The 24,489-nt window shown below is 41.9% G+C and overlaps 1 protein-coding gene across 3 annotated transcripts in view; it reads left to right on the top strand.

The window, feature by feature from the left end:
* The window catches only part of ATP13A5 (ATPase 13A5), a 101,314-nt gene that overhangs the window by 41,957 nt on the left and 34,868 nt on the right, over positions 1 to 24,489 (top strand). For all 3 annotated transcript variants that reach the window (XM_037039976.1, XM_037039982.1, XM_037039988.1), the window contains 8 exons: positions 5,422 to 5,592; positions 7,823 to 7,980; positions 11,148 to 11,336; positions 15,233 to 15,294; positions 17,289 to 17,439; positions 20,171 to 20,257; positions 20,910 to 21,066; positions 21,939 to 22,056. In XM_037039976.1, the coding sequence (XP_036895871.1) occupies positions 5,422 to 5,592; positions 7,823 to 7,980; positions 11,148 to 11,336; positions 15,233 to 15,294; positions 17,289 to 17,439; positions 20,171 to 20,257; positions 20,910 to 21,066; positions 21,939 to 22,056 (1,093 nt within the window). The remainder of the gene's footprint in view (positions 1 to 5,421; positions 5,593 to 7,822; positions 7,981 to 11,147; positions 11,337 to 15,232; positions 15,295 to 17,288; positions 17,440 to 20,170; positions 20,258 to 20,909; positions 21,067 to 21,938; positions 22,057 to 24,489) is intronic.

Raw genomic sequence — 24,489 nt, 5'->3', positions numbered from 1 at the left:
GATGGGATCTCTGTTCCCTTAAAGCTGACATTATAGTGGGGAGACAGAAGATACTAAAATAAGTAAATGACATAAGCTCCTAACGTTTTAAGTTCTATGAAAAAAAATAAAACACTTAAACCAGGGCGTTTTAACCTCAGAACCTATGCTTATAACTACTGGCTCCTCATCCTCTTGTGGATAATTCCTTCTCCCTCTCTGCTTTAGAATTACTGGTTTATTTGGAGTGTGCCTGTGGAAAGTGTGCTCTGCTTCAAGGTGAAACCTAGGAATTTCCCTAAGTGATTAGTTCCCATTTATATACTATCAGATAAGCTCACCATCAGCTGATAGGTCAGGTCTTCTCCTCTCTTCTTCCTTCCTTTTCTCCTCTCACCCTTTTTTCCTTTTCTTTTAAAAATGTTTTTAGTAGTTTATTTATTTTTTCAGTAGTTTATTGTATTTCTTCCATTACCATTTACCCTCTTCCACCTCCCCAACCTGCCTCCTGCTGCAGTCGCCACACTGTGGTCCATGTCCGCGAGTTCTCTCCCTTCCTTTTCTTTCATTTACTCTTTTGCTTATCCATTAACTCTATAAAGGTTCGGCAATGCTTACTATGTGTCAGGCACTGTGTTGTGTGCTGAAGTCAGCAAGACAAGTGAGGAGTAGTCCCTGCCCTCAGTGGTCCCAGAAATACAAATAAACACAGACATGGCATTTCAAACACTGTCATTACGCAGAGGCATCTGGCTCCCTGGGGACAAGGGAGAGAATCTCCCTTTCACAGCAGACAGGGCCTCCAGGTCCTGGAAGCAAACTGAACAGTGGATGGTAAGGGTCACTCCCTTACGAAATCCTCTCTAGCCTACTGAGACCTCCAAACTTTTGTAGAAGAGTTTATTCTTTCTCAGGATCCCAAGAAAGTCCAAGCACAAGACTCCTTATTAATATGGGAATAGGGCAAAAGAGACTGAAAAAATCATCTGATTGGAACCTTATCTCCAGAGCACTATCTCCAATAACTTCCATCTCTGGTGATTGAATAGCTACCTGTTTCTGATACTGTTGGTTGTGTGTGCAGAAACTATTCATTAATATTAGTTTAATTATAAATTGTGGATTACTATTCTCTGATAAAGGCAGAACAACATTTGTAATTATCTATAAGTATCTGCCTTTACAAAAGCTGACTTAAAAACAATGTGGCACAACAATTTGGAGATTTGTCAAGAGATTCTATCTCTTTTACAAAGTCATTTAAAATCCAATTGATAGACCTACATGATGGATGGATACCATACTTGTTCTAATGAAAATGACAAGAATAGTGCTTAGAGAAAGGCATTTCCTGAAGAATATTCAGGATCAACAATAAAATCTTATAGCTTCTTGCACCTTAGGATGTAAAAATGTACCATGGCACAAAACTAGTTTTTGAATGACCAATCATAAAAAACCTGGGTAATTGATTTTACCAATCCAGCACTCAGCAAAAATAGGTATTTTGAACCTATTACATACCAGTAGTGAGAATGAGGAATATAAAAAGTTACACATGTTAAAGCCCCTGCCTACAGTTATTACCTAGAGGGAGTGATAGAACCTAAAGTTGCATGACTATAATCAATATAATAGTATTTTCAAATTAGAAATAAGACATGTTTTCTTGCTAATTAAACATTTAGCACAAGACTGCTGGAATTTAAATTTGTTCTAGTGTTTTTTAAATCTGGGAACCAGGACACATTATTAACATTTTTATTTGGTGGCCAAAATGTATCTTTTTTGAACCCTGGGCTAATTGTCCTTGCATGTTAAATAGCCTGCCTTCCAGCCACCAGAGAACGGAGAGGCATGGCACCGGCGAAGCCTGGGAGTCAGTAATGATAGGATGTGTGAGTGGCCTCGGGTAGCTGGAGTTCGGGTTGGAAATAGCAGCCAGTAACGCTCAGACATGGTGGCTTTGACAATCTAGCAAGAGAGTTTGTGGTTTGTTAGTAATGGCAATGGAAAAGCCCACATAAGATGATAAAAGGGGCCTTTGATAAGCTTTATCTGGAAGTAACGTGGGATGAGTAAAGGGAAGGGGCTGGGGTGGAGAGACCAGTTCAGAGGTCTGACCTAATAGGAAAAAATCCCTTTTTATAGATGCATAGATAGATATAGCTATAAATCTCTCTCTATACCTATTGTATATATTTATATATTTTGTATAAACACTTTATATAAATTTATACATCATAGAAATAGATAATAAGTTACATATAAATCATAAATATATGATTTATGTAGTATATAAATCATAGATCATAAATTATGATTATATCGTATGTTAATATAATGATTAATATACTTTATTATATTATATGACAATATAATATGATACATTAATGTATCATATTATATATTAATTAAATTTATATATTTTAACATATACCATAAAATTTATACACATTTACCTACATATATCTCTGGTTCACGGCACAAAGCCCCTGAAATTCTTATGCTAATTTTCTAAGTGATGAGACTAATAGAAGCATCTTTTGTTCTCAGAAGGTGACTGGGTGGGCTCCAGGGTGGGAGCTGATCACCGGAAAGACCAAGCAAGCCATGGTTAGAAGCTTGGACTTTTCAGCCACCTGCCCTGCATCCACCAGAGAAGGGACAGGGGATGGAAACAGAGCTGATCAATTGATCATGTCTGTATGAGGAAACCTCCATAAAATCCTAATGATACAGGTGCAGAGAGCTTCCAGGTGGGTGAACACCTTCCTTGCAGGAGAATGATGCGCCCCAACTCCTGCACGAGGGACCGTCTCAGACCTCACCCTGTGTATCTCTTCATCTGGCTGTCCATCTGTNTAAATCTCTCTATATACCTATTGTATATATTTATATATTTTGTGTAAACACTTTATATAAATTTATACATCATAGAAATAGATAATAAATTACATATAAATCATAAATATATGATTTATGTAGTATATAAATCATAAATCATAAATTATGATTATATCGTATGTTAATATAATGATTAATATACTTTATTATATTATATGACAATATAATATGATACATTAATGTATCATATTATATATTAATTAAATTTATATATTTTAACATATACCATAAAATTTATACACATTTACCTACATATATCTCTGGTTCACGGCACAAAGCCCCTGAAATTCTTATGCTAATTTTCTAAGTGATGAGACTAATAGAAGCATCTTTTGTTCTCAGAAGGTGACTGGGTGGGCTCCAGGGTGGGAGCTGATCACCGGAAAGACCAAGCAAGCCATGGTTAGAAGCTTGGACTTTTCAGCCACCTGCCCTGCATCCACCAGAGAAGGGACAGGGGATGGAAACAGAGCTGATCAATTGATCATGTCTGTATGAGGAAACCTCCACAAAATCCTAATGATACAGGTGCAGAGAGCTTCCAGGTGGGTGAACACCTTCCTTGCAGGAGAATGATGCGCCCCAACTCCTGCACGAGGGACCGTCTCAGACCTCACCCTGTGTATCTCTTCATCTGGCTGTCCATCTGTACCCTTTATCACATTCTTTAATAAGCTGGTAAATGTAAGTGTTTGCCTCAGTTCTGCGAGCCACTTAGCAAAACAATCAACCCCCAGAACAGGGTGTAGTGGGAACCTCAGATATATTGGTCAGAAGCACAGGTGACAACACAGACTTGCAGTTGGCATCTGAAGTGAGCGGGAGCAATCCTGCAGGACGGAGCTCCAACCTGTGGGACCGGGTGCTATCTCTAGGTAGATAGTGTCAGAATTGAGCTGAATTGAGTTAAATTGTAGGACAACCAGCTGGTGTCAAAGAATTGCTTGCTGTGGAGTCAGAAGTGTTGTGAGTATGGTAGTAGCATGAGAGTAAAGGAGAAATATAGAAGAAAGGACTGGAAGCTTTTTTGTTAACTCAGAAAGTCAAGGCAGATTGTGGTTGAGAATTTATTAATAAAAAAGATCAATTAGAACCACTATAACCTCAGATCACCCAGAGAATGTGTTTGCACTTCAAAGAAGCAAACAAATCAACAGCTGGTCTGTTGTTAATGAAACTACTGTGAGTGAGAGAGCAGTCACCAGGGAAGTCATTCGGACCTGGATGCAAGAGTTCAGGAAGGACCCAGTGAGGCACACGCACGAGGAAATGCAGTGGGGCTTGGAGAATGATTTCCTGAGAGAGTAAAGCAGAGTATGGGAAGAGACGTAAAGGTGATTTGGGGATTGTAAAACTGTGACTTGGAAATAGAATGGTACCATGAAGAGATAGAAAAGCCAAGTGGAAGTTTAAGGATAAAGAGATTGATGTGGACTTCAGATTGGTTGAGCTGAGAAGCTAGCAGGATGTCCAGGCTGGGGGGAACAGCCCACAGTTGGGATATACAAAACAAGAGCCTGGGAGAGAGGCAATATGAAGATAGATATTACCGATGTATCTACGTAGTTATGAACTAGTGCATGAGTTTAGAGCTGAGAAGGCATTCAGGAGAAAAGGGAAGTTTCTGTCTTGTTATATGGGTTTCTATCTTTCACTTCCAGCTCCAAAAGACTATGAGGAGTATTTTACAGATTCTATGAAGGTGTCGTTTCTCACTCATCTCTGTACTCCTGAACTGCTTCCCTCTACCCTTACAGTCAGTGTTCTAAACAAGCTCAGTTGTCTGGTGCCCAGGGCACACCATGCTCTTTCTCTCACTTCATCCAAGCACACCTTTCTCTCCTTGCTCTGCTTGATCTGGCTGGCCTCACTCTCCTTTGACATCGTCATTTCCTAATCGTCCAGGAAATCTCTCACTTCAGTTTAGGTGCAATCTTCAGACCACCTGGTACTACCATCAAAATACTCACTTTATTGTGTTTGAATATTTAGTGCTGTTTACTTGCCTGACTCCCTGAGCTTTATGAGGGCAGGATTTCTATCAGTCTTGTTCATTATTATGTTCTCGGCACTTACACTAGTGACGGGCACAGAGTAAGCACTTAAAAATAGCACTGAATGAGTGAATGAATGAATGGGCAGATAAATAGGTGATTGAAAGGCAAACAATAAGAATTATACACATGCTTCACTGCTCCTTTATTGCCTAGAATAGTGTTGGGCTCAATTTTAGAACACTTGTGGGAATGATTATAACAACTGTTTTCGCTAAAATGGGCTGTTTTTAAAAATTATAACAGCAAACCATGTAGGCCAGGTGTGGAAAAGATAGGCAGGTCTTAAATAAATAGTTGAAATATAATCAAGTGCACCATGCTTTGCATCACCAACGTCCCTAAGAATAGTCCTCTGATCCAAGGGATGGTCCTTCAGATGGGATTAGCTGTGGTTTGTATACTTATTGAAAATAGCAAGTGCCCACTCTAAATAACTAGCTACAGTCCACACAGAATCAGAAAATATAATCTTCTCTAGGAGAGAGTATACCTGTTACAAAGACACCATTGCCCGCTATGGAGAAGACGATGCCCTGGAAAGCCCACAGCTCGGAGGACTATCGGAAGCACGTCCTTTTCTGTGGAACAGAAGTGGTCCAGGTCAAGCCCTCTGCACAGGGGCCAGTAAGAGCGGTTGTTTTGCGAACAGGTTAGTCAACTCCATTTTCACAAATTTAGTCTGACTGAGGGTGGGAGAGTTGGATTTGGGGAAATCTATTAAGGATTATGGAGTTTACCACGTTCTGGTAATAACAGCCACACTCATTTCCAGTCAAGCCTTTATTATTCTAAGTTGCCACAATTTTGCCACCATTTTTAACTGAATAATTCACTATTAAAACCCTTGTAGATGATGAAGCAAATACAGGGATACAGTGCATATCCTTAAAGCCAAAACCATGCTTTTGTTTTTTTCTTATGTCCCTAGGCATCCTCTCTTTTCTGTATCCACTCTAAGTGACTACTCAGAAGACAGTTTCAACCACTGTCACTTGAGGGCATTTTTCTTTCAACCAGTTGCTTGCCAGGCTGTGATGTCAAGGTCCCTGCTGGACATCTCCACCTGGGTGCCCCGCAGACACTTCAAAGTCAAGGCATCTAGACTTGAACACATCCTCCTCTGTCACTTCTTTCTGTTAACAACAGCACAATCTGGCTAGCGCATGTCATCTTTACTCCCCACTTCATTCCATACCCAACAGGGCACATCCCGGCCGTTCTAAGACTATCTCCCGAGTCCTGTCTCCCTCTCCCTACCCTTCACCCTGACTTTGTCCTTCATCGTGCCTGTTTAAACTATTACAACAGAAACATTGTTTTGACTATTCATTTTCAAATTTCACCTCAAATACCTTTCTTGTATTTTGTCCAACCTTTCTCTAGCCTGTTCCTCCTCAATCTGCCACCAAGTCACATGTATAAAGCATGACTTGAAGCAGTCTATGAACATCACATTCAAAACTTTTCAAGTGTGTTAGAATTAGCCGCCATCTTTCACATGACACCACCCAGCCAACCCCTTGCATGCTCTGTCCCAATTCTGGCATTCACCCCTGACCTCTGTTTCTGCCACCGACATAGTCACAGATCTAAAACACACGTTGTACTTTGATATCTCTGTGCTTTAGTTTAGGTTATGATTCAATTGTTCTACCTTTTTTTAACTAAAAAAAGTTAAGTTTTGTTTAAAGTAGTCAGCAGACAAGAGAGCATCTCTCAGCCTATTGATAAGCAGAAGCAAATGGGTAGAGACCATAGAAACTGTAGGATCTGAGCTTGTATGGTGCTCAGGTAACAAGTTAGAGAAAACCCTGCTTCTTTACTGCAAAGCCTACAAAGCCATATTTCAGGGGACAAGATGCTCGTCAAGTAGTGTCACTAGGCACATTTATACTGATACCGACTCATATCTAGACTATATAGCAGTCAACTCTAAATATTAATGAGTATCTACTAAGCATTATGCACTGAGGGCTAAAGAAAAAAATCATGAGGGACTCACTCCTTGCCCTTCAAGATTTATGGCATGGGGTGGGGGACAGATGGATTTACAGCTGACTAAAACACAGAGCAGTGGTAGATGTCATATGGCCAAGTGTTAGAGGGACTCCAAAAAGTGGAGAGATTAATTTTGATATGACGTACAAAAGTAGAACTCTGGAAACATTATTCAATGAAGTAGCATTTTGAGCCAAGCCTAGTTTGATAGGAATGGTTCAGCTAATCATATCAGAGAGCTGGAGAGATGTGTCCATTTGTATCTGCAAAACACAAAGAAAGGAAAGCACAGGGGTCTTCTGGGGCCAGTGAACAGTTAGGAGATAAATCTAGCAAGGAAGGGATAGACCAGATTTAAGAAGATGCCAAATGCCATGCTGAGAAATGTGAACTTTATTATAAAAATGGGGATTCAGGTAGGGTTTTGAGCATAAAAATGACATGATCAGAGGCATACATATTTAAGAAATTACTTGCCTTGTGTTTTCCTTTTCTCTTAATTTTCTATTATTTTCAACACACATTTGCACTTCAAAGTCTTCTTTTCTCAGCAGCTCACCTACTCTGGCCACTGCGTTCATCAGCTCCTTATTCTCCTTTCCCCCAACCCTGCGCGTGAGTGGGTGTCCCAGTGTGAGCCATTGAAGCCCTGACTCCAGGAGCAAGAGAAACTGAGCAGGGCTGAGGGAGTGCTATTGATTGTTCTCAGTGAGCTGTGAGAAGAATTAATGGAAATACACTATTAGGTCATAGCAGTGCCATTTTCATTCTATGTTCAGATGACCCTCAACCAGTCCTTAATTCAATGTAAACTAATCTTGGTTTGGGAGAAACTGTATAAAAGGATCTTACTCTGCCTGTGATTATTTATCTTCATGCAGGTTACAATACAGCCAAAGGGGACTTGGTGAGATCCATTCTTTACCCCCGGCCTCTGAACTTCAAACTGTACAGTGATGCCTTCAAGTTCATAGTATTCCTGGCTTGCCTTGGAGTTTTGGGGTTTTTCTATGCCCTTGGTGTGTATATGTACCATGGAGTAAGTATTGGGGGCAAGGCTTTTTAATATCATAGTGTTGCCCAGGAGTTTGACCTAGCTCAAAAGGATTAATGAGATAAGGTTACCCCTGAGTCCCATCATTCTGTGAATTCAGCTGCCCAGCAGAGCCTGCTAAGGTGATGGAAACCCTCTATACAGTATAAACACTGCCCACTTTGGAATCCCTTAGTGATGTGAGCCTACTGAGCACCTAAAGTGTGGCTAGTGTAAGTGAGGAAGTGAATTTCAATTTTCTTTAATTTTCATTAATTATTTTAATCAATTAATTTAATTAATTCAGTTGCTTAATTAATTTAAATTTAAATAGCCATATGTGGTTAGTAAAAATTATATTGGATGGTACAGCTATAAAACATTGCAAAATTCACAGTTCCTGTCACCACTTGGATGGGACTGAGAGGTGACTGCATGTGTGGCAAGGTGATACCTGAGCTCAAATAGCCTCAGAGGAAATAGGTTTCCTCAGCCTGATAGGATGGGGAGGATTTAGTTAATCAGATCAGAGAGCAGGAAGGGCATACTAATTTGAGTGAGCAAACACAAAGGAAGAAATGCACAGCGGTCTTCTGGAATTAGCAAGCAATTAAGAGATGAAGTCTAGCAAGATAGAAAGAGATTCGATTGAAGGAGATCTTGAATGTCATGTCCAGAAAGTCGAACTATTAGCAAGTGTTGACATATTTGAGTGTGTACATTGTCCAGGGCATACCCAGCATACCATGTAGTCAAAAATTGCGCCCTGTGTTTCATTAGGTTCAGAAATTAAATTTAATGTCTACTTTTAAGGATATGTATGCTGCATGGATACCAACTGCCTTTTAGGCTTCAGGGTGTCTGTTTCATTTGGATTTCTCTCTCTCTTGATAGTTATAATGGCGGGAGAGGGAAAGGTTGTCACAAATGACCTCTGAGGTCCTTCCTGGTCCTGTGAGTCTGATTCTCTTATGAGCTGTACAGTCTCTTCTGTGAGATATGCTGGGAGCTCAGCAGTGTGGGCTCATAGGGAAGAAGAAAAAAATGTGAATGAAAGGTTTCAAACACAGGCGTGAAACTGGCTGTGGGTGACCGAATTACAGTGCCCCAACCGGAAGCATCAGGTCCATTCGGCATGTGTGTTGAAGGGGAGCCGGTGAATATTGGTGAGAAAAGACACAGTCACAAGAATTCTAGGCAATGTTCATGTTCTCATTTGAGCTCCGAGTAGTCATTTCAATCCGAAGTCCGTCCCCAGGGAGCCCATCTAGAGGAGGCCGGAACAAACTGGCACCAGTAGAATGGCCTCTGAAAGAGCGAGGCAGACTGTCAGATTCAGTGGGGCTGGACTTTGAGGCAGTGTGCCAGTTCATCTGGGAGCAGAAGTGTTGAGCAGGAAAACAGGAGTGACAAAAACGCTTTGTCCTGTGGACCAGGGGGCGCTGGCAGTGATTGGGAAGGAAGCTTTCGTGGGTAGGACTCGACATCCAAGGTGCACCAGAGCAACAAAGCTAGTCACAGAGCCCACCTTCTGGTGGGTCAAAACCTGTGGAGCTGTTGGCTGCCTCTATCTGCACTGGCTCAGGTTTAGGCACAGCTGGGTCCTCAGGGTCAAAACTGCTGTTTGGCTGTGGCTAGGGAAAGCAGAGTATGATGGATTTTGTAATAAACTGAGATTGGACCAAAGCCGTATCTAGCAAGCATTTCTATTGAACTTGAACCTGTGATTCCAGTACTCAAAAGAGGACTTTATCGACAAAATTATGGTTAATTTCATAAAAATACAGGCAAGGTTGGAGAGGATAGAGCCATTAACATCTAGAGCATGTGAAAAATAAAACAAGCCACACTGTGATTTGATCTTGGCCCTGCCCTTATCAGTCCTGTGAACTTCTTCAGACTTACCTGAAATCTCCCCTCTGTGAGCACTGGCTTGATAATACAACATTCTGGTTATGTGCTTGTGCCCTGGAATCAGATAGCCTCAGGGTCAGATCCCCTCCCCTTAATTAGCCTGTGGCCTGGGGGAAGTTTTAAATAATTTAAGCCTTGATTTCCTCAGTTGTTAAGTGCTTAAGAAAAAAGAATGGTATTTCCATTGTAAGGTTGTGGAGAAACTAAGTAATGCACATAGCTGAACACAGAGCCTGTCCCAGGGTGTGTATGGTCCGGTAAGCATGAGATCTTTTTCCTGTTGGCTCCCCCCCAGCACGTAATATTCGCTGAGATCTTGTCCAAGTCACCGTCACTGAGTTTGTTAAGCTGCCGCTCATTCAATGTGTGTGCTGAACACCTCCTCCAAGGCAGAACCTGTGCTGAGCTCTCTGGAGATGGATAAGATAAATTCAAGGATGGATAAGCTACAGCTGCTGTGCCCAGNTCCTCAGTTGTTAAGTTTAAAGTTTCTCAGTTGTTAAGTTTAAAGTTCCTCAGTTGTTAAGTTTAAAGTTTCCTCAGTTGTTTAAGAAAAAAGAATGGTATTTCCATTGTAAGGTTGTGGAGAAACTAAGTAATGCACATAGCTGAACACAGAGCCTGTCCCAGGGTGTGTATGGTCTGGTAAGCATGAAATCTTTTTCCTGTTGGCTCCCCCCCAGCACGTAATATTCGCTGAGATCTTGTCCAAGTCACCGTCACTGAGTTTGTTAAGCTGCCGCTCATTCAATGTGTGTGCTGAACACCTCCTCCAAGGCAGAACCTGTGCTGAGCTCTCTGGAGATGGATAAGATAAATTCAAGGATGGATAAGCTACAGCTGCTGTGCCCAGGGAGTTTGTAGGCTAGAGGGGGAGAGAGACTTAATCCAACAGCCAAGGCACTGTGCAAAATGTTACAACTCAAGACTAGTCCGAGTGCCCTGGGAATCCAGAGGGCATGTGGATGGGCAGAGAAGGGATGGCTCTCTGAATGGAAGGAATGCTAAGTGGAGAAAAAACTGAGTCAGAAAAGGACATGGAGACTCTGGAGAAAGGAAGAGTCTCCTTCGTTCTGTAGTGGGAGACAGTTTGTTCATTCATTAGGCACAGCCAAGAGAACAGTCCGCCCTACCAAGAGAGCGGACTCTCTAGGAATATTCTTTAGTTTCCAGAGCTCCCGCGATGTTGCAGGAGATGGTGCCAGGAAGGGGGGCAGCCTTCTCTGCTAGGCTAACCTGCATGTCCCTCCCCTCCCCAGGTCTCTCCAAGAGATACTGTACCCATGGCCCTGCTTCTCCTCACCGTGACGGTCCCTCCGGTGCTGCCAGCTGCCCTGACCACAGGCATCGTGTATGCACAAAAGAGGCTGATGAGAAAGAAAATCTTCTGTATCTCCCCGCAGAGAATCAATATGTGTGGGCAGATAAACCTCGTGTGCTTTGACAAAGTATGATCTACTTTCCAGGTTGGAAGTTGATGGTTCTAAGGTGGGGAAGGGCCTCAGAGCATGTCTAGCCTGGCACTCTCACTTTGCAGATGGGTACACTGAGGCCAGAGGAGGCCACATAGTGAGTTGGTGCAAGGTCATGTTCTAGAAGCCTGGTCTACTGAGTCCTGAGGAAGTGGGGCCAGCCATTCCATCATGAATTTCTTTCCTGAGAAATTTAATATTTTTCCTGTTTGGGGTTTCAAAACAATCTCTTACTCTAATAATTTGTAGAACTCCCTGGCTTTTTCAGACAAAAAATATATATAAGAAACCCTTTGTTCCCCTGAAATGCCTTATCCTGAGCTTAAGTGAGCATATTCCTCGCTCCTTGTCTACTTCTTCTAAGGAAAAGGGAAGGAGTGGACATGACTGTGGTTGTGCACTCTGGCCTGTCTTTTCTCATTTTCTCCTTGGGCTATCAGGACTCAGGATTAGGGAAGGTCGTCTCTGTGCTTTAGGCCTTGGAAAGGTGGCAGAAGAGGAGTAGGTTCATATGGGACACACTCCTGCTGACAGGTCCTGAGACCACTTCTTTCTCCTATAGGAGACCTGGTGAGACTTTGGTGTCACCTGCCTGCTTGCTGTTCAGTCCTGCCCTCAGCTCAGGCAGGCCAGTTTCACTGCTATAATGACACAGGCCTGGCTCGTTCCCTCAACCTCTTGAGTTTATTTGTATCTGAATAATCAATGAAAGCCTTGCCACTTTTTAATTAACCCACATTGGCAGAGAGCACCATTAATGAAATGTTCCTGGCTATTGAGAAGTTCAGGGTCTCGCTGAGGAAGCAGGTAAATGGAAATGCAGATAATAATGGAGTGAGATGCATGTTTTATATAGGTATGAGGTGCAGTTACCTGGCACAGGTGGGAGATCACCTCTGATCTCGGCTTTGCTCAGAGCTGAGCAGCTCAGAAGCATAGATGTGTGAAGGCATGCATGGGGTGGGGGTGACGTTCACTTGGGCGAAGCTGTGATGTGGGCCGTTTGCAGGCAATGCAGCCGGAGAGGGGCAGCCCAGCTGCTCAGGGTCTGATGTGGGAAGCTGAGGAGTGGGGGACCAGCGACGTTTTTATAGATGTATTTTAGTTATTCCAACAGGGGCAATTGGTGAGAAGGGATAGAAGGGAGATACCATTGAGGCGGGAAGCTATCTGGGGGCAACAGAAGAGCTCGCTCGTTGTCCTAGACAATGGGAACAAGGCAGAAGGGTAGAGGACAAACCGGAAGGGACACCATGAGCAGAATTGACAAGTCTTCATCCCCAATGGAATTGGCATAGATCTTAGATTATTTTAGTTCTGTTCTTTTTGAATTCCCTTTGGCAAAGGAAGCCCTCTATTGCCACCAGTGAGGAACCAGTAGAATTTACTTAACAGCTGCTTCCTTTTAGATTCAGCGCTAGGTAACAACGGCCCTTTGGGTATTCTGATAGGGATTCCCATTGCTTACCCAGGGGCCTCACTTGTGTCTAGAATATAAGAGGGAGGTTTATAAAATACGTCCGTTATGTATTTGCCTATTTCTAGAACGAATTTTCCACAGGGTTCCCATGTAAAGCTTTTCCTAGAACTTTACATAGTTCCCATGTAAAGCTTTTCCTCCTCCTTTGCTAGTGTGCTCCTTTGCTAGTCTGTTAGGGACCACTCCTCAGCATGCTTAGCCAAACTCTGGCAGGATGCTGTGATATAGTGCAAAGAACTCTTGATTGGGAACCAGCAAAACAGGAGAAGTAATCCCAAATAATACTAAGTTTCTGCATGACTTTGAAGATAAGAAAATTGAACTACAATTACCTCTAAGTCTCTTCCTGGCTTTCACATTTTAAGTTCTACCAGAGTGATGTTGGAATAGAGCACTCTACAATTAATTGAATTTCCATCTAGTGCTATTTCATTTTAGAAGATATTTACCACTGGGCCTCTGAGTACATTTGTTCCCATGTGTAGCTCTACTTGATGCTGGTTTGAGGTAATTTTTCTAAAATAAGTTCTTTATTTTCTATTCAATTCAGCAAAGTTTACACCAGTAATTATACTGAGTTTATTTTACTCTCTTCAGAACCCCAACTATAGTTTTCTTTCTATTTTATGGACAGTTTTACTGGATAATGGTCATTTTCATGCAGACAAATAACATGGCCCCTTTTCTGTTTGCTGCCTTATCACCTCTGTTTTCATGTTCAAAATATTGGTGTTTAAAGACATAATGCGCCCTGGCTGGTGTGGCTCAGTGGATTGAGTGTGGGCTGTGAACCAAAGGGTCGCGGTTCATTTCCCAGTCAGGGCACATGCCTGGGTTGTGGGCCGGGTCCCCAGTGGGGGACATGTGAGAGGCAACCACACATTGATGTTTCTCTCCCTCTCTTTCTCCTTCCCTTCCCTCTCTCTAAAAATAAAATAAAATAAAATATATATTTTTAAAAAAGACATAATGTCATCACCAGGACAACATCTCAGTTTAGATTAAGGTGCTAAGTCTTTGGAATGGAACACCTCAAGGGGATTTGGAAACATACACGTTGGGGCCCTTATAAAATACAGGAGGGAAATGAAGCAAGTTGTTTTTGTTGTTGTTCTTCAAGGAGTAATTCACACAAATATGTTAGCTTCCTACAAAGTCCCATTGAATTAATAAAACAAAGCTTCCCTAATTCTTTAATCTGGAAATCAGTACGGGCTTTATCCTTCCATGTGCTTTGCCAAATTCATCTGACATTTGGGGTCTAGTTAGAAGACTATACAGGGCGGGATTCTGGTCTCACTCCCCGACTCACGGGCCATTGGGCTCTGACACTGCTCCACTCCCGCAGCCTTGAGACTGTCTCTACCCTATTCACTCAGCTGTAAGAGTCGAAAGCACTGTGAGCACTTCGCTGTAAAACCCTGTGCTAACGTGATGTGCTGTAGTGACAGAAAGTGTCAGTTAATAAAAAACTACAAAGTTCAGCGTCCTGTACAGAGGTGACCTTTAAAAAGTTCTGTCGGAGAGCTGGGTGTCAGTGTGGAAACAGGATATTCCCGGACACTGGCTGGTGCTCTGCTCTGCCTTGACAGTGTGGACACCCGACACCGTGGTAACCAACTCCTCCCCCAGGCTGGGTGGGAAGCAGGCCTCCAGCTGTCCGCCTACCCGGTAAAGACGCTGGGCTCCCTGATGAAGGATCAGTGGTGAAGCAATGAGCAAATTAAAAGCGCTTTGGTGTATTCAGTTCTATTTGGAATTCTCTGTTACATCTTCTGATAAACGTTCTTTCGTAATACAGCCCATCAAATCTCCCCCCTATTTTCCTCTTGATCAAACTCATTCATGGACTTAATTAATGTTTGTTTAGCACTCTGTTGCTCTTTTTAGTCTCAAAGCCCTTTAGCAACATTTTATTTTCAATCTGGAAAGTCACCATGTCACCAACATTTTAGGAAATTGTGTGAACCAGATGGAAGACTGTGAACTAAATAGTCTTAAAAGACAAAAAAAAAAATCTGAGCTCTGCTTCAGAAAGACAGCAAGTGCTGCCTGAAAGCCAAAGCTGGTCCCTATTAGATGTGTACTCACTGAACCTGGCTCGTTGAACAGGTCCAAATGTTCGTGCACCCAAACTAATCACTTGTACCGTGTTGCAATGGTTAGTAATTGGACTCTAATTATCAACATGGTCTTGTGGGAATCATTTGTCACCTGCTGAACCTGTTTTCTCAGGTGCTCTTCTCTCATCTAACATCTGATGCTTACAAAGGGAAGGGCTTTGGACAATCAGATCTACTTTAATTTCTTGGGAGCTTGGTTTTTTATTAAGTCATGATACAATTAAAAGCTCTAAATCTTATGCTAATACTAATTCTAATTTCCCCCCCAGACTGGTACACTTACTGAAGATGGGCTGGACCTCTGGGGGACTGTCTCTACTGCAGACAACTGGTAGGCACCTCAGTGAAGAAGGAATGTGTGACTGCTGAGGCTGCCTTGGGGCTGCTCAAACCTGTCCTTCCAGAGTTGAGGGATGAATGCCACATAAAATATGTATAATAATGTGCTGGAACCAGCTCCAATTATTTTAATTTTTTAAATTAAATGAGTTCTAATTTCAGAATCAGACAGGGAAAGTAGGCCTTCAAACTCTACATGAACAATGGAACAGATTAAGTTGGCTGATTGAGTTGCTGAATGAATAAAGCAGAGAAGCAAGAAGTGAAATCAGGACTGCGTTTAATCAAAAACTGCTAAGACTCCCTAGGCAGCTAGTGTGGTGGGGAGTCCAGAAAAGAGGAGCTTTATCCCTTCCCTCAGAGTTCCCACTTAAATGGGATGAAAGGTGCAAACGCACCCACCTTCAGTACGCAGCACAGGCTGTGAAAAGGGTGGCCATTAAGGCACAAAATCAGACTAGAGAAGAAGTAATAATAATTGCTTGATATAATACACAGTCCTGGTTTTTATAACATAGTAGATAAAAGATAGAAATTAATTTTGAAAATGAATAGATCAAGAAAATGAAGGAGACAGCATTTACGAGAAGTTTTGAAGGGTGTGTGGCTAGAATCTTTACAGGCATGGGCTAAAAGCAAGAAGGCAATCACAAAGATGTTACCCTAGAACAGAGCTAGAGGGTGGAAGGTGTGCCCCCGCTGCCCCCAGGGAGTGCCCCAGAGCTTCTTGATCCCTTCCTGCCAGGCTGAGACCTGCCTTCTTAGTCTGAGTGGAGAGGTCTCTGCTCCTAAGCTTTGGCTCCCAACAGTGGCTGTGGCAGCTGTCACTAAAGACAAGTCACGGTGGGGCCCCTCAAGATGGTGACAGGGCCAAATGCAATACTGACACACAGTAGCAACAGGCAGGCAGTGCCACATTGCAGCAGATCCTTGGTCTGGGCCTCAGTGTGTTACCGGGCTCTAGCCTCATTCCTGTCTCTCAGCTCTTGGCTGCTTAGATGCCTGGGCCAGGTCTTTGTCAAAACAGGCAGGGCTTCTGTTGGTCAGAGTCATAAGAAGGGGAAAAAGATGTTTGCACTTTCCACCTGCCTCCCCTCTGGTTGCCCCTAGGACTCTGGAAATTTTGGAAGAGTAAACACGACTAGATACAATGACTATTTAGCTCTAAGACTAGAGGCAAGGAAGATAAACAAAGCCAGTCCACTACCAAAGAGGAAAATGCACTTTAGATGCTGGACATCCTTACCAAGAGTTTCAGAAAATCGGGGCAAAAGCCAAAGGGCTGAGAAATATTTCAGAGTCCATCCATGCTCTTACTTGAAGAGGAAAGGAACGTCTGGTCAGGCTTCCCTTTCATCCCTGCTGCTTCATTGGCCTTGAGACATCTGCCTGGGTTGTGTGGCTTTCTAGAGCCAGCTCTGGGAGTTCACAGGAACCTGCTCTGAGCCTTACCAACATGTGCTTTCCCTCCACGCTGCTGTCATGTGGGCTGGCTGCAAGTAATCTGACAGAAGTCCCTGTGATTTTGTATACACAATGACAGTACTAATTGACCAGTAGCAAACTGTTGCAAAGGAAATTCACATCCATCTCGAAGGAGGGTTTTATGCAAAGCAATTTACAGGCAGAATACTCCAGTTAGAACATGATGAAGTCAAGTGAGCTGATACTTACAAACTCCCCAAAGGTTGAAGGGCAGGGCAATACTTGTGCAAATATAAAAATAGGAAGAAGTTTAACTTGGCTCTGGAAAAACTGCGTAAAAAGCACTAGTAAGAGTAGAATCTATGAGGCGATGGAGAACTGGAGCGAACAGAGCCTTGAATAGCAGGAGTATGGATATTATCACACAGCACATGGGGAGTGTCGAAGGTGTTCAGGACAGAGGTTTGGTATTACTGAAGCTCTATGTGAGTAAGATTTAAGGGGAAGTGTGGAAAATGGTTTTGTTGAAAACTTTAACTTGTTAAGCATCTTCTGTACCAGTTTTCAGGAAGCCCACAGCTTTGCCTCGGGCAGGGCTTTGCCATGGGGCCCACTGTGTGCAGCCATGGCCAGCTGCCACTCTCTGATCCTTCTGGACGGGACCATCCAGGGAGACCCTCTGGACCTCAAGATGTTTGAGGGCACCGCCTGGGTAAGGTGATAGTTTCCTGCCTCAACTAAATGAGGAAAACTTGAAGAAATCTTTACTGGGAATGCTAAAGCTTTTCTATTGTAACTTTGGTTGAAGCCCAGAGAAGATTCCTAATAATGCAAATGAATGTCTAACTTTATCCAAATTTCCCAACCTCTGTACCAAAGAACTCTGTTGATGAGTCAGCAGGAAATAAGGTTGCCTGATCAAATGAACTTGGAAGCTGCTGTTTAAACAAAGTTAACTCGATTTGACTGCAAGATTTCTTTAATAGGAAGAAATTTCTTTCTTTAGGTCACTGTGAGTATTCAAGAGAGACTATGAAATGCTGCATTTACCAAACCTATTTGACCACAGGAGCCTTATTCACAGACCAAAATATGTTTTGGAGAAAAATACTTTTAAAAAACATCCTCAGAGAAATAGACTAAAGCAGCGCTATCCAATATAGTAACCACTTACCACATGTGGCTAATGAGCATTTGAAACGTGTCTCTGCAACTGAAGAACAAAACTGTATTGTATTGTATTGTATTCTATTGCATAAGTTTAAGTTGAAATAGGCACGAGTGGTTGGTAGCTACTATATAGATGGCATAAGTCTACACACCTAACTGGAGGGCTCTTGGTCCAAGTGGTTCAGTTTTCTGAGATGAGTGTAAATGGTAGAGGAAGGTCACCAACCCATCCTGGCAGCTGTGTGACAAGGTGGGAAGACCCCTCAACTCCCCTGTTCTCTAGATGTGTGACCCCAAACTCCGAACTGAGACTCTGAGTCTGTGCTTCCTCTGTGCATTCGAGATGACAAAGCCTCCCTCGTGGACTTAGGGTGAGCGTAGAGACTATTACCCTAAAAGGGTGCTGTGTGAAGTGCCCAACAAAAGGAAGGCATCAATTAATTAATTAGTTACTTACTCACATTCTGTTACCCTTCAAAAAAATGTTCTAGGCCCTAGCTGGTGTAGCTCAGCGGATTGAGCGCGGGCCTGCAAACCACACAATCGCGGTTCGATTCCCAGTCAGGGCACGTGCCTGGGTTGCAGGCCAGTTCCTAGCGGGGGACTCACGAGAGGCAACCATACATTGATATTTCTCTCTCTCTCCTTCCTTTCCCCTCTAAAAATAAATAAATAAAATCTAAAAAATATGTTCTAAAGCTACTTACAATGATACATCAAACACAAGACAGCATTTTAAACAGAGTTGTAAAGAAATGGAAACACCAGATTGTAGGGACATGAAGAACATCTCACAAAAAGGTTAATTTAAAGATGTATAGTAGAAAAACTGTAGCTTCCTAGAGGCCCAAGTAAAAACAGAATAAACCTGGCAAACAGGGGACTTTCTGACATCAGTAAATTATAATTGAAGTACTTGTTTTGCAGAAATTTTTGACAATAAGAGAAATATACCCACTTTTCTGGATCTTAATAGAGAGGAATCAGTGTGATTATTATCTGCAATATCTCACCACCATCATTAGAAGTGACACAATTGTGGATGGTGGAGGGCCATTGTTACTGCATGGGACTTAGATCCTGGTGTCAGTGCGACCCCTTTTCTGTCAGAGGAGGGTGGATCTATTTGCACAAATGGCAGACAAGTTAGGGTCTCATGCGGGAGCATAAATCTTTTGTAGTAGCTCTGAGAGAACTGTTTTTACAAACAGTTCTATCCACCCCAAACAAAGCATAAAAGTGCAAGATTATTCACTGAGTTTAAAGCTGGGTGAGAAGCAGCCTTGAGTTAAACATCTTTTGGTAGTCAGGAATCTTTCACTAAACGTTAAGGGGGAGGGAAACAGTCCTTACAGACTGTAGAAATTTTAGCACTAGAGGGATGTTAAGAGCATTTTCAAAAGAAACTGAGATCTGAGTTTCTCAGATCTTGAGTCTGAGAAAATGAAGTGATGTTCCCAAAATTAAGCAAGGGACAGAGTGGAAACCAAGAGTTGTCTCCTATTTTCTGACCTATATACTGACACATATACATAGATATATATATATATGTTTTTCCCATATATTAAGTGAATATGAGTTTCTCAGGTGCTATGACTTATAATGTTATAATATCAAAAATAACCCATACCATTTTAAATAGTGCTTTCTAATTGGCTGGCAGCTAACTTGCTAACTCTCTGGCTGACCAATTAGGCTAGTAGCATAGATATAGGGTAAGAAGTAGTCCTGTGTTTAGCTCAAAACCCAATCCTAACTCTTCCAAGAGCTAATGGGCCTGTTGGCCTGTAAGCTCCTACTTCCTTCATTAGTTACTATTTAAAATGCAGTCACGGCCTGGCTGGTGTAGCTCAGTGAATTGAGCGCGGCCCTGCGAACCACACGATCGCAGTTTGATTCCCAGTCAGGGCACACGCCTGGGTTGCAGGCCAGTTCCCAGCAGGGGACTCACAAGAATCAACCATACATTGATGTTTCTCTCCTTCTCTCCTTTCCTTCCTCTCTAAAGACAAATAAATAAAATCTTTTAAAAAATCTCTTAAAAAAATGCAGTCACAATATTTCTGACTTTTTGACATTCTAGAATAAGGTCCTTTAATGTAAAACAACACAAATAGAAATTTGACAATGACAGTATTAAAATAATTGGTGTAGAAGAGAAGGTATGGGAAAAGGGCTTGGAAAAGATTTAAGTGCTATGCAAATGAGAAAAATTTCTTTTTTAAAATTTTTTCTAGGGAATCTTATGGGTTTTTTTTTTAATTTTAAAACAGATAATGGAAGATCACAATGCAGACTACTGTGAATTTAGGATGTCAGACTCAAACGTAATAATAAAACCAGGACCAAAAGCTAGTCAGGTATGATTTACTTCTTTAAATCATATAGCTCTTTCCCTTAAAACTAATGAAACTCTCCTGACTTTCACATATTTTTATATTCCTATTATTTTGCCTTATCCTAACAGTGTCCATAGTTGGTTAGCTCATTCCATCCATTCCTGAATTTATCCATTAACTTATTCAACACTCACTGAGTACCTACATATGCTAGAGAACTGTGCTAGGTGCTCCAGGATAGAGTGATTTCAAAGCTGGACCTGATGGTCGCTGTGTTGGAAGAGCACAAGGGCTGGTAACATAAGATCAATAGAGGTACAAATAAGTATAATATAGTGTGCCAAGTGCTATAATAAAGGCCGAATGTCCAGAGCCGCAGGAGTCCAGAGGTGGGAGCGAATGCTGTCTCTGGGAGAGAAGCACCACAAAGGAGGGGAGACCTGTGAGCTCCGACTGAGATGATCAGGATTTCTCCAGGCGGCAAAGGAAAGGGCCTTGCAGGCCAGGCAACTTGATGAGGACATTGCTTTAGAGGCAGCCAGAAAAATACCAGTGTTGTGACACTTCATGATGCGCCTGAGCTCATTGCAGAGGACAGCCAGCCTATTTGTTGGTGTGTATCTAATACATCTCACTCAAAAGCTTCGTAAACACCCCTCTTGATCCGCCACAGAGTCCCGTGGGAGCCATCTCCATCGTGCGCCAGTTTCCGTTTTCCTCGAGCCTGCAGAGGATGTCTGTGGTGGCTCGGCTGGCGGGGGAGGGGCACTTCCATGTGTACATGAAGGGTGCCCCGGAGATGCTGGCCCGGTTCTGCAGATCTGAAACAGGTACTAAGGGACACCTTTCTCTTTCAGGAGGGAAAATATTTTTAAAGTTCACACATAAAGCAGACAAGGCTAAGCCAATACATATGGAGGTGGTTGTCTTCTCGGTGGGTGGGAGGAGGGACCGGAAGATTTAAAAGGCAGACATGATCATTTCAAGGCAAAGAGGCAGAGAGTAAACGCTAGCTGTGGTTCAGCCATGACGGGGTATCAGGGAAGGAGATGTGAAGTGAGCATCAGGAGCCAGAATAGGAAGCTACTCAGGGTTTTGAGAACAAGAGTGGGTGAGAGCGAGGAGCATTTGGAAGAGGAAACCACAGGGACCCGCTGGGACACTAGACTGATTCTAGAGCAGAGGTGTTCTGTCAGCTCCTGGGGAGCTGGCTCCACTTCAGGGGCCTCAGGACATCGATGGAGGGAGAAGGTTGAAAAGATAAATCTTTTAGGAAAAAGAGAGTGTTTAAATTAGTAGTATTAGAGCAAGTAATTGATCATTTCCACAGCAATTTCATCTCCCTGGGCCAGATTTTGAGCTGATTTGCATTGTTTCTCAGTCTTACAGACATATGCCCCTTCTAAGCAGCAGCCCAGACTTTTAAGGGCACTATTGCATTCAAACGGGTTCATTTGGATAAAATTGGCCTTTCCCTTCTGACTTTCATCTATATTCTCATTATGATGACTGATAGCCATCGACTTGTGCACCAAATTTTTGATTTGGCAAACACATTTTTTGTGATTGCACATTTCTATTAAAGCATTTTTATACAGTGTAAGTTAAAACAAGGTACAGTGACGGCATGCCAAAGTCTTGCTTAGGAGTTGGGCAACCTTCGGTGTGACTTTACATTTACCTCTCTCTTCTCTCCTGGCAGTGCCCAAGGACTTCCCACAGCAGCTGAGAAATTACACCCAACAAGGCTTCCGTGTCATTGCCCTTGCCCATAAGGCCTTGAGCATGGGGAAGCTTTCGGAAGTGGAGAGTTTATCCAGGTAAGAAACTCAGAAATCTGTGGGAATAAAGAGGAAGAGCTCCAGAAATGATGGACTGATGGAGAGCTCACATCATTAAGAAAACTCTTAGAGGTGAAGCGTCAGTCTCTTCTAGTCCCCTAATTCAGAGATGGCTAAATGTGAGCCACACAGGGGAGGACTTGAATAGGTCCCCCTGCTGGTCAGTGGCGGAACACAGATGGTAGCTGAAATCTCCTAACTTACAGTCTCCTGAAGTGGGACCGGTTCAAGGTGGACAAGGTGAGATAAGTGGGACAAGTTCTCCGTTTCCTGAATTCCATTATCCCACCCCAAATAGCCAGCCCTTCTTCAGCCTTGGAACACTACATGGCTAAATGACTTGGGAGCCTACATACAAAGAGAAAGGAAATAGTTGGCACCTAGAAAGTCCTCCAGAATCTTTAGACTTGGCTTCTTTCAGGGCTCAGTAATACACCTCCCTCAGATGTGGAGAGACAGTGAGTGCAAACTGAGTTCCTTAAACAAAGTAGAACCCAATATCCTTAATTATGTTAAAGGGATGAATGGTCCTCATTAGAAAGTTATTTTTCCTTTTGATGTTTCTCAAATTTTAAAGGTTGTTTTTGAATTGTTTACAACAAAGCAGTAGAGAAACACTGTAAAGAATTGAATAATGAATCACCTGTGCATCAGTTACCTTTGATTTTGTGTTGCTGATGGAGATACTTTTATGTGAAATTAGCTCCCCTGCATAAAATATGGATACTCATTGTTCAACATTAGTGTTTACAACTTAAGTCCTTCCACTATAATATAATCAGTAGTCATTGTCCCTTTCTTACAGTGTCGATTTCCCCTGTCTTCAAAATGTAGGATTGGATGACCTTTAAGGAACCTTTTTAGCTGCAACATTTTAATCTTCTAAGTAGAATTACAAAGCTCATTTTGAAATATAAGAGTAGCATGCTCAGACATCACATTCAAGGTGTTAGCTATTCTTGAGCAAGCATACAAACCTATCACACTCAGGATTTTATAATTTTTCAAGGTAAATTTTAATAACAAACATTAAGACCATGTGTGAAAAGAATATCTATGTAGCTGGACATGGAGTGTAGCTACCACCCAGCTGCAACATGCAAACGCAGCTGTGATGTTCTTATTTAAAAGCTGCTAGTGAGATAGACATTATTATAAATATACCAAAATTTAAGAAATAAAGATTAAATGTGCTAGACTTCTAACCATCTCAGATTTTCCAGGAGCCTATTCTCCTTCTTGGAATTCAGCTATTATTTTCAAATAGGATAAAAGGATGGTGTTTTGATATTCTTTAGAATCAAATTCTATTTAGCAAAGTTTTTCAATTAGAAAATACAAAAAAAATTCTAAAAAACCTCCATCAGAAAAAGAAGTAGAAGAGCTTTGTGAAATGAAAAAAAACAACAACTAAAAAATAGAAGAATGACTTTATCAAGATTTCCCCTTCCATTGGTTTAGCAAAGATCTATGGAGCTGGTCTGTGTGAGATGTTCTTTGAGGCACTAAGGACTCAGAAGTGAATAAAATAAAATATTTGCTTTCCTGAGCGTATATCATAATTGGGGAAACAGGTAATAAGATAAATCTATACCATATTGTCAAGTACTGATCAATACCCTGAAGGAACACATAAAGCAGGTTGAGAGGATTAAAAAAACAAGCACCAGAAGACATCATTTTACATGGGGGATCAGGGAAGTCCTCTGAGGAGGTGACCTTTGAGCAGAGATTGGGTGAAGGAGGAAGGACGTCCACAGAATGGGACGCCTGGCAGGCGATAGGAACGGTGGCACAAGGACCCTGATACGGGATTTTGCTAGAAATGTTGTGGAATCACAAAAGCCACAATGTCTGAGAAGGTGGTCAAGGGGAAGAGTTCTAAAACAGAGCTGAAAACCAGAATAAAATGGTGAGAAGGTTTTTGGATCTTTCTTTTAATTCAAGTTAATGAGAAAATATGACTCCAATTAAAAATGGAAATTTGTGAAGTCAAATGATGGGATTTTAACAAGTTCTATACTAAGGTATATTTTTTAAAGAAAATTTTCTGAGATCTCTAAGACAGGATTTATATTTGATTATCTGAGTACTCACTAAAGTGCCTGATATAAGATCTAAAATAATGTAGCTATCCAGTGAATGGACTTTTGCCTAAAATATGTAGCAATTTAGACTCTACTCCAGACAGTAATGTTCCCATTCAAATTTGAATTGTATTTCCAAGCCTCCGATTTCAAATTCTGAAAACCATTCAAATCCTTGGCTGATATCACGTTTACACTGGAGCTTTTAGACAGAAGCTGAAACGAATGATGCCATATTTGACTATCACTATAGTATCCTCTATGAAATATATACTTAATAAATGTGTAATAAATTGATCATTACAAGCTCTAAAAATGCCTTGGA

The sequence above is a fragment of the Sturnira hondurensis genome, unplaced genomic scaffold (genome assembly GCF_014824575.4).
Source record: "Sturnira hondurensis isolate 20B ecotype Veracruz unplaced genomic scaffold, ASM1482457v3 Scaffold0000396, whole genome shotgun sequence".
Classification (NCBI taxonomy): Eukaryota; Metazoa; Chordata; class Mammalia; order Chiroptera; family Phyllostomidae; genus Sturnira; species Sturnira hondurensis.
The sequence above is the reverse complement of the archived record's forward strand: the minus strand, read 5'-3'. Positions and strand labels throughout refer to the sequence as shown.